The 10,236-nt window shown below is 40.0% G+C and overlaps 2 protein-coding genes across 2 annotated transcripts; both read right to left on the minus strand.

Moving 5' to 3' along the window:
- Positions 1-8,076, minus strand: LOC102712472 (thiol protease SEN102-like). The gene is made up of 5 exons (XM_006661484.3): positions 7,939-8,076; positions 1,726-1,818; positions 1,164-1,608; positions 398-777; positions 1-270 (listed from the first exon to the last, which is right to left on the minus strand). The coding sequence occupies exons 1-5, from the start codon at positions 8,074-8,076 to the stop codon at positions 1-3; spliced, it is 1,326 nt and encodes a 441-aa protein (XP_006661547.3).
- Positions 8,077-9,312: 1,236 nt separating this feature from the next.
- On the minus strand, positions 9,313-10,236 carry LOC102712753 (thiol protease SEN102-like). Its single transcript, XM_015840969.1, has 2 exons — positions 9,765-10,236; positions 9,313-9,581 (listed from the first exon to the last, which is right to left on the minus strand). Exons 1-2 carry the CDS (start codon positions 10,234-10,236, stop codon positions 9,313-9,315), a joined length of 741 nt encoding a protein of 246 aa, XP_015696455.1.

Genomic DNA, 10,236 nt, shown 5'->3' on the forward strand with positions numbered 1-10,236 from the left:
CTAGTAGAAAGCAGCATCGGCTACACTGGCGGCAACAGATGAGAAAGGATTCTGCTTGATCTTGGTGGGATAAATGCCATACATGGCAATGCCACACAGCCCCTTGTTGCCACCCACGTCACGCTTCATGCGGATATAACCACTCTCGCCCCAGGTGGTGTTCCACGAGTTCTTAACAATCCAGTAGTTGATGTTGTTAGATGTAACGCCATACCCTACTGCCAACACGGCATGGTTTACTTTTGTCCCGCACGGCCCACTGTACACGCCCTATATACCAGCAGTTTAATTATGTTTTTCTATAAAACGTTTTAATGGTCAAACATGTATTTAAAATTAAATGACGCGATATATGTATATGAAGTACTCGTAGACAATTAATTTAACATGAATGTACCGATTTGTAGAGCTGGAAGTTGGTGTCGGCTTCGATGAGCACGGAGACGGGCTGCAGGGAGACGCTCTGCTTAAGGGCAGTCTCACCGGAGGCCACCCGGGTTGTGCCGTCCATCTTCACGACGGGCTTCCCGGCCACCGTCCTGCAGCTCATCTTGGCTGCCACGTAGGGTGGGTAGTAGGGTGGGTTGCCACTACTGTCCAGAGCTATCCCCTGCTCGATAGCATAACCTTTTAGGACCATGTCAGGCCAGCCGCCGTTGCAGTCGCCGTCGCCGGAGCAGTCGAGCACTTGCTGCTCAGACAGCTTAAGCAGGTTCCCTGTCGCGATCGCGTTTGCACTCTCCACTGCGCCCACCGCCGAGAACGCCCAGCAGCTACCTTTAATTAGTATATATAAAGGAGTGTTAGCTAATTTGTAGGTATATCTTTCAGCCCAACCAAAACCACCAAATCAACGTCTCAGTTTTCATTAGCTAGACACAGGTAATTAATCCCTATGTTTGAAATTATAAGGAATGGTTTTGATACTTGGTATGGTATCCAACGTCAAACTTTAAGTATTAATAAAGCCGAACATACATCATTATCAACAATATGACCAACACCCATATGAATCTAATAGTATCATATTTTTGGGTACATTACTATAGGCACACATATATATCGTCAGAGTAGTTGTTTGTCAAAGTTCATAAAATTTGAATCTCGAAATGCATGTAACTCTGTTTATGTATTTATTTTTAAATGGAGGCTAAGTACTTTACCACATTGGCCTTGATCCTTGACAGCAGTGACAGCTCCGTGCTGTCTCCAGTCCCATGTGGTGGGCACATCACCGATCACCTCCTCCTCAAGCTCACGAACGGAAGCCTGCAAGATGACGGCGTCTACCTTGGCACCGGCATACTTGGCGAGGAACTCCTCGAGCGTCATGTCAGCGAACTTGTTGAGTCCTAGCTCGTAGGTCATGCCCTCTTTCTTGTTGAACTCGTTCACATGCTTGGCGTTCACCTTGAACGCCTCGAACCTGCTCCCTTTCTCAGCCAGGTCTCGTGACGTCAAGCCATGCACATGGCCCCACCTCTCGTACAGCTTCCATATGCTCTCCTCTGACTCCAAATCCTTGTCGGTAAATGGGACATCATCGGCCACCGCCATTGCTGCCACCGCAATAACCAACACCGCTACTAATGGCTTCATCATCTCTATCTAGCTTATATGTAGTTATGTTATGTATATGTAGTTCTTAGCTAGCTAGCTACCGGATATATCGTACTCTTCCACGGGAGGCCACTATTTATAGAGCTAGGGATCAATGACACAAACCTTGCCAGTTGCTGAGCTGTAGCTTTGCTCAATGACATACACGTGCCAGCGACTTGTCAAATCTTCAAAACTTAAAAGCATCAGCATCTTAATCTGTACGAGTAATATTAAGATCAGACACAAAAGTGTGTGTGTGTGTGTGTGTGTGTGTGTGTGTATATATATATATATATATATATGTGTGTGTGTGTGTGTGTGTGTGTGTGATTTCTCACAATTCTTTTGATAATATTTTAATGTATTGTCTTTACAAAAATATTTTTTTAAAATAAGTATTGATCAAATTACATTTTAGGATAATTGTGATGCCAAAATTAATTTATAAGCGGTCGGTGTTATTCCATTTCTGTGACTAACAATATACTCGCTCTTTAGCTAGCGTGCTACAAATTAATTAATCAATCGATGCATAAGGGTGCCATATGAGTACATATATATACCATAATCAATCATTAGCATCAATTAGAAGCTTCCTCCACTTCGCAATAACTGCTCCCTTCATTCTAAAATATAAATATTTTTAGATTGTTTAGCAAATATTAACATATGGTCAAAAGATATCATTTCGGTGGTCTATTTTTAAATTTTGAATGGTTGATATTCCTTTTCCAGGCTTCCGATTGGTTAATGCATCATTGATATAACGATAATCATCATGCAAAATATTTATATCGTGGTATGGAATTTGACTCCTATAATTTTTATAATTTTTATATTTTGGAACATAGAGATTACCATATATAGATATAGATAGTAAAAAAGGCAACAAATGTCCACAGGATAAGTGGTCACACATTAGAAATATTATATACGACGAGTGTTAATCTGTCGTCGATGAGTTATCTATGGCGGATAATAATTTATGAAATATCACTGCTAACAAGTCATTTGAATGGTCAAAGTTATGACCATCACTGCTAGTGTTAATCTTAGTATCTTTAGGTACTATGGTTGCGTTCTTTTTATGAATGAAAGATTATCTGATTTCTTATGGATGTTCAATGATATAAACGATAAAATTGACTACTATAAAGTTAGAAATCTACTTAAAAATTATGAGATGATGGACTTTTATATGAAAAGGCTTTGCACACAAAAGTCGTTTAACAGATTAGAAAGTGCGCACGTAAAAGTGAAGAACAATATGGGGATAAGTTGTAGGAACAAATGTAGCCTATATATATCCTGAGGTACTTCAAAATTTGTAAGCATAAATTTTAGTACATATAGCTAATTCTTTATGGAGTAAAAGGGGCAAAAAGAACAGCTTGATCCATGGTTGATTTCTAGCTTCGCGTGGGCCAATCCGATAAGGATTTACATAATTATATGCAAATATGCGTGTAGGCGTACCAGGTTTTACTTGGGCATTGATTTGATCGATAAGCTGGCCCGCAGATTTCAAATTCAGTGGACATCATGCCTTAAACTAATATCTCGATCGGTCGCTCTTATTTGTACTTGCGAATATTTCATATGTATTTTTGAGTTGACATTATTCCTTCAATTTGCAAATAGCGAGGGATTTGAATTGACTTGTCGAAATTGGACAGCTAGAGACGTTCATGCAACTATCACTGATACATACATATATAATTTCTTCTCGCATGCAGATATATATATATATATATATATATATATATGGGTACTTACTAGTCGAAATCTAATCTAAAACGCTCATGCTCATTCGGTACGTACGTAGAGAGGTGCAATCAATACTAATTAATAATAATTAAGGTAGAGTAGGATAACAAGCAATGAATTAAGCATCACACAGTACTTGTCAATCTCTTTGGTCGCGTACGTGGTACAAACCGTACGTACGTACGTACAGCTGTTTTAAGCTAGTAAAACTGCCTCAAAAAGGCAGCCGAAATGCGGAAGTCCTTTTCTTTTCGTCTGAAACCAAATTACTTTACGTAGTGTTGATCGATGGATTGAATTATTTCAGTAACATATATATACGATGCATTTACGTTTATTTATTAATGTACTGTGGATTATATATACCACTCCCTGTATCCGTTTCAGTTCTCTAGAAACTAACTCAATAGTTGCACATGAATTTAATTACACGAAGGTACGTACACTATACATGCTCCGTAGTTCTAAAAATTTTTGATACTAAAATATAATCATCATCGCACTATTCATATAATTATACATATCTCAGCAATTACTTTTCATTTTATCCCGCCCTACGCACTCACATTGGTTTCAGTCATCCATCTAGATATCGTATACGTCTTTTCTTCTCCATAATCAATTTATATTAAATAATCTAGCAATACTTTTATTTCGATACGTCACTTGTAACGCTAGTGATTGCATTGCATATGAGAAAATTATTTTTTGTGCTAGGTTAATAATTAATTGAACCCGGCCACTAGATTTAGGATTACCGGGGGGAAACAAAACATCACGAGCTTATCGTTGTAAACTTGCAATGCACTGATCAACCGCTATATAACGACTGATAAGTTAGATATTTAGTTGTACATATGATGCGTGCGGGTGTATTTTTTTTTCTTAATAAGGTGCATGATATATATTAGCTAATTTCTCGGCCGCAAAACAATTTCAATTTTCTCACCCATATTAGACGGACAAATACAAAAGTAAAAAAGTCAAAGAACTAGAATACATCTGTTTTATCAAATATTAATGCAATTAGCCTTAATTATCCAGTTTCGATGCAAATATATATTATTTATTTTTTAAAACTCTAATGCAATGATTTCTCAAAAATAATATAATTTGGCATAAATAAGATGAGGCAAAGATGATCTTATTTTAGTAGAAAAGAACTACATGTTTTTTCTTTATGCTACATATAATTAGTACTCCCCCGTCTCTAAATGTTGGACATTGTTGACTTTTTCTATGCACGCTTGACCATTCGTCTTATTTATTTTTTAAAATATGTAAAGCAATAAATATGCATAAAATATATATTTAACAATAAATAAAATGATATAAAATAATTAATAATTATATGTATTTTTTAATAAGACAAATAGTTAAACGTGTATAAAAAAAGTCAATGACGTCAAATATTTATGAATGGAGGGAGTATATATTTTATCTTACAATATTACTGAATAGTAACCATGAATCCATCATACGATGCTAAACGCTATATGAATCCTCCCGCCAGGCCGCCACCACCTATCTAGTTGGGCCAGTCTAGAGATGGGTGTTGGCTGAGCCCAAATGACCCATGTACGTCCCTAGAGTAGGCTACCATTGTAGGTAGCATTGCCCCCGAATATGTGCTATCCATGCCATTGTCACTTAGCTCAAGGAACAAGATGTCTCACTGTCACAGTTCTTATAATCTTGTCATCTTGTCTCCGCTTTTGCTCGTTAGTTTAGATTTTCAATTTTCAATCTTGAATTTAGAGTTAATTTTGAAGTTTTTTCATCGAAGTTTATTTTTCAATCTTGGTTTTTTATCGCTAAGAATACATATATAAAAGTTTTATTAAATTATTTTTTGTTTGTAAATATGTCGTTTAGGCAGTGGCTAGCTAGAGGAAGAGAGGGAGGGAGGTGGCCGCGCGGTGAGATGCATCCTTATCGCCCTTGAGAACGACGGGGTGGCCGGCCTGGGGTTGCTAAAAATGAGCGCCCGTCGTCGTCAATTAATATTGTCCTCCTAATTAAACTTAATTAATTTGGTGCCTATCTTTTCTAGGAGTATATATATTATATTAATTTGCCGGACATGCATGACTAGCCCTCGATCGGGCATCCTAGCTAGCTAGCGTCGGACGGACGGTCTACGCATAGCATGCATGCAGTCAGAGAGAATTGATCTCCACCCTCCAGATGCATGCCCGTGCACTAGCTAGGCATAATATATAGAACACGTACGATTGAATAATTAATAAAAGACATTCCTGATCCACAACATATATACTCCCCCGATCGATCGTACGTACGTGAGGACGTTAATCGATCTGATACTTTGAATCGGTTTCGATCGATCCAACAAGTAAGAGTTAATCGTCCATTCGATCCACCGCTAGCTACATGATCAAATTAACCTGATCCGAAAATATATATCGTGGCGGTAGTGCTGCTAGCTAGCTAGCAGCATATGTACATTGTGATTGCAACAAACAAAACAATTTCACAGTGTAAGATCATAGTCATGATTGATATTTTGTGATGAAGAATTGGCTTGTAAATTGATAGATTTGGTTTGGAAACAGTTATGTGTTGCTGTGAATGTGTGTGACTAATGTGGGTCAGGTTGCGATATCTGCGCCCGAAAGCGGTTGGTTTGTCTCTATGTGTGCAGGTGACTTGATGTCAACTGTGGTCAATAGCGAGGACCATGACTAATTTTAGGGAGGAATTGAGGTCTAGATGGTCGGGATGATTGGACTAGAGTTGTGATCCTTGAAGATCAATATCGGTCAACGACAGTGGGATCGTCACTAGGCTCAGGGAGGAGCTGAGAGGTCCGGACGATCGAGGATGTCAGGTGATAATGTTGAATACGATGTGACACATGGTGGAAGAACACCGTGTGGGGATAGAGTCGTAGCGGGCTTGCATATTGTGTGTAAGCACTGGAGAAACCGTGAGAAAAATCGGAGAGAAAAAGGAACAAAGGATGCGTGCTGTATTGCATACGTGTACTTATGGTACACGGTTGTTAGCTGGTTGTTGGTTCATGCTACAGTGTCGCCGGTACTATAGCAAAAGGAAGCATGTATGTATCGGACTCTGGTGGCCCTTCGTGATACATACAGGGAGAGTCCGTATTGGACATCACGTACGTGCGCATGGATTTGGTTCGGTCCGTGCAGCCACGTCCGTGGAGGAGTCCGATACGAGTTTGAGATAGATTCAGACATAATTATTTTGTTATAAATAGGTACCGAGAGGTATGCTCGCGGTGTGCTTTTTGGTGAGATTTAGAATTAGAAAATTAGAGTTTAGGATAGTTGTTGATTCTAGATCAATAAGTTTGAGAGGAACGTTGTTGTTGTTGGTGCGCTTTGTAAATACCAGTTGAAGCAATAAAGTTCAGATCATTCAATCTATATATTCTGCTTTCATCTACTGGTATTTCTGTGGATCTCAACGATCTGATCGGCGGCACAAGAGCGACACGATTAAGTTAATCTCAGGAGCAGCGTAAATATATTGGTGGCACAGGAGTGGCGTAAGCAGAGGTAATCTCAGAAGTGACGTAACCAGAAGAAATCTTTTATTTCCACTTAAAGATTTTTGGGTTTTGGTTCTACTTACCATTCACCCCTCTGATAAATGTGTTTAACTCTGCTTCGATCCTACACACATATCAAACCAACAAAACATGCTAGCTGTTTGCCAAATCTTGTGGACAACGACAGAGAATAATATTTTCTATCTATGCTGGCACTGTTTTATTCAACCCAGAAGTTGTGCATGCATGGCTGAACGAACTACGAGAGGTTTTACATATAATATTGCTTAATTAATTTCTTCAAACATGTACACCGTACCAACAGATAGTACACATGCATCATGCATCATGCATGCTGGCACTTGTTTTATTCAATCCTGTAAATGGTACAATATATATATATATATATATATATATATATATATTGTTGCTTCGCATGCACTCTCAGTTATTACATACATACATACATATGTGCGTGCATGTATATTTATTCACCAAGCTATATAGTATATATATGTGCACATGCACGTCTGTATATATATAGCACATTAATTTAGAAAGTACAGAAAAGATATACGTACAGAGCTAGCAAGCACCTCGATCCCTCGATAGATAGATAATATGGATGGATGGATGGGGCTGGCTAGCTAGTACGCAGCAGCAGTAGCGGTGGAGGTGAAGATGCCGGCAGGAAAGAGTGCGTAGGTAGCGATGCCACAAATACCCTCTTCAAAATCAATGTCGCGGACCATACGAATATAACCTTTCTCGCCCCATGTTGTGTTCCATGAGTTCTTTACAATCCAGTATCGAGGGCCGTGGGGTATCTTACCATACCCTACCACCAACACTTCGTGGTTGATCGATGTCCCGCATGACCCTCGGAACACACCCTATATATATATATGTGTTTGTTATTAGTTACAAATTAATTAATTGTTAGCAAATTACTTACTATTGATCAATTAAGCCGACTGAATGATTTAATTGTTCAACTACTAGCTAGCTAGTGCAATCAGGGCATTACGTACCTCACGGTAGTGGACGAAGTCTTTGCTAGCTTCGATGGCGACGGCCACGGGACCATAGAAGTACACTGCCTGCTTCAGGGTTTCCTCGTCGCCGTACGGCACGCGGTATATGCCGCTGATTTTCACAATTGGACGCATCTTGCGCTGCATGCATGCATATGTTACGTCACATTATATATATATATATATATATATATATATATATATATATATATATATATATATATATTTTAAAGTTACTTTAACTACACTACTATAAAAGTAATTTTTCTATACGAAACCCCCTTATTAGGATACTAGATCGGTGTCGGCGGGTCCATGATCCTCGGGTCCGACCCGACCACCGGCGCCGTTCGCAAGCACTCAATTGGCATGGTCGACATGCTCGTGCATGCACGTCGCGGAGGCCGGCGATGATGGCGCCGCTGGCACCGGTGTGCTCCCGGCGAGGCCGTCGACCTCGACCGCCGCATGCAGGCCGTGCATCGCTGCATGTCTCCTACGTCATCAGCCACTCCCTCGAAGGCCTCACCCTGTGGACTCTCCATCCAAACACCGCGGCCGCGGCGACAGACGACGGCGGTGGATCCGGGGCGGCGGTGCTAGTTTTTATTTGTTTTTTTATTTTTGGAATTTTATTTTTTTCGCGATTTTTTTTCTCTTTGCATGCGGTCGCCTTAAGCGCTCGCATGCGAAAATCTTTCGCGCATGCGGGTGCACTGGCCGCATGCAAAGTTTTGTATTTTTGCAAACGATTTGACGCATGCTTGAGATAACCACGTGCAAAAATCGCTATGGCCCGTCTGCAAAAACAGGTTCTGTACTAGTGCTAGTACCATTGGTAGCTAATGATAATATTATTATTACATCCATCTCAGAATAAGCACAATCTTCTCGTTTAAATTTAAACAATAGGACAGATCAGGCATGTAGCTCCTTATCTTTTTCTTATGCTTATGTTTATGATTATATATTTTAAAATTTAACTTTAAAGTTTATTTTATTATAGTCTTTGTTTATAGATTATTATATAATATAGATATGTAATTTGTTTTACCTAGCAGTAATAAATATTATTAAATTAATCTTTGATAAGTGCGCGGTTTTGTGTGTGCTTATTGGAAGAAAAATGATGAGATTGATAGTACATATTATACCAGAAAGAAACTATAGCTAGTTGAGATATGATATATTCTCCCGTGACGTCACATAAAAAAATAATTAGCATGGTAGTACATGATATGATATGACACATCCTAGTACTATAAATTTATTTAGATTTATTTAACTTTTTTAGGACATTGGAGTATTTGAAGAGAGGGCCGGCCAGTGTAGTAGTGCAATTAATTAATAGTACTTAGTAGCTGACAGTAATCATGAATTAACTCCGAAAACACGCGCATATATAGTACGTACAGGGTCAAAGGTGCACGGCTGCTTCCGCGCCGTGTACGGGTAGTTGGCGTCTGTAGTTATCCCGGTGTCCCTGGCGTACTGGAGTGCAGTGTACGGGTAGCCCCCGCTGCAGTTGCCGCCGCCGGAGCAATCCAAAACTTGCTGCTCCGACAGATTCAGGAGCTTTCCTGTCCGGATGGCGTTGATGCTCTCTACCGCCCCGACCGCGCCGAACGCCCAGCAGCTCCCTATATTTAATGTTAATGTTAGTATACTCCCACGCAAGCAAGCTTAATACTATTAGTTACATATATATATATATATATATATATATATATATATATATATATATATATATATATATATCCATGTGAACTTAATTTTATATATATATATATATATATATATATATGTTGACGTATTATATATACCGCAATTTCGTTGGTCCTTGACATGAGTGACAACTCCATGTTCTCTCCAGTCCCATGACGACGGCACACACCAGTCGTTGGCTGCTGCCGGCCGCTCGGAAGCCGTGCAGGTGGTCCAGGTCTTCGCACCGGCGACCGGTCCGGGCCTACCGCCGGTGTACTTAGCCGTGAATTCCTCCATGGTCATGTCGGAGAACTTGTTTAGGCCTAACTTGTAGGTCATCCCCTTTTTCTTGTTAGCCTCGTTCACGTATCTGGCGTTCTCCTTGAACACCTCGAACCTGCTAACCATATCGGCGAGGCCATCTGACGACGACGAGCCGTGATACACGCCGTACCATCTCTCATACAGCTTCCACATGCTCTCCTCCGACTCCAGATCCTCGTCAGTAAACGGGACATCGTCGTCTGCCTGCACGGCAGCCACCACCACCATGGCTACCGCCAGCAACCCTACCAATGACTTCCTCAT

This window comes from Oryza brachyantha, chromosome 9 (genome assembly GCF_000231095.2).
Source record: "Oryza brachyantha chromosome 9, ObraRS2, whole genome shotgun sequence".
Lineage (NCBI taxonomy): Eukaryota > Viridiplantae > Streptophyta > Magnoliopsida > Poales > Poaceae > Oryza > Oryza brachyantha.

What these genes read in the sequence shown, in the direction of transcription:
- LOC102712753 (XM_015840969.1), bottom strand. Translation starts at nt 10,236, where the DNA reads ATGAGGAAGTCATTGGTAGGGTTGCTGGCGGTAGCCATGGTGGTGGTG. An exon ending in CAAGGACCAACGAAATTGCG is followed by an intron (nt 9,582 to 9,764) that starts GTATATATAATA and finishes CATTAAATATAG; the next exon opens with GGAGCTGCTGGGCGTTCGGC.
- LOC102712472 (XM_006661484.3), bottom strand. Translation starts at nt 8,076, where the DNA reads ATGCGTCCAATTGTGAAAATCAGCGGCATATACCGCGTGCCGTACGGC. An exon ending in ACTTCGTCCACTACCGTGAG is followed by an intron (nt 1,819 to 7,938) that starts GTACGTAATGCC and finishes TTACTCGTACAG; the next exon opens with ATTAAGATGCTGATGCTTTT. An exon ending in ACAGCTCAGCAACTGGCAAG is followed by an intron (nt 1,609 to 1,725) that starts GTTTGTGTCATT and finishes CATATAAGCTAG; the next exon opens with ATAGAGATGATGAAGCCATT.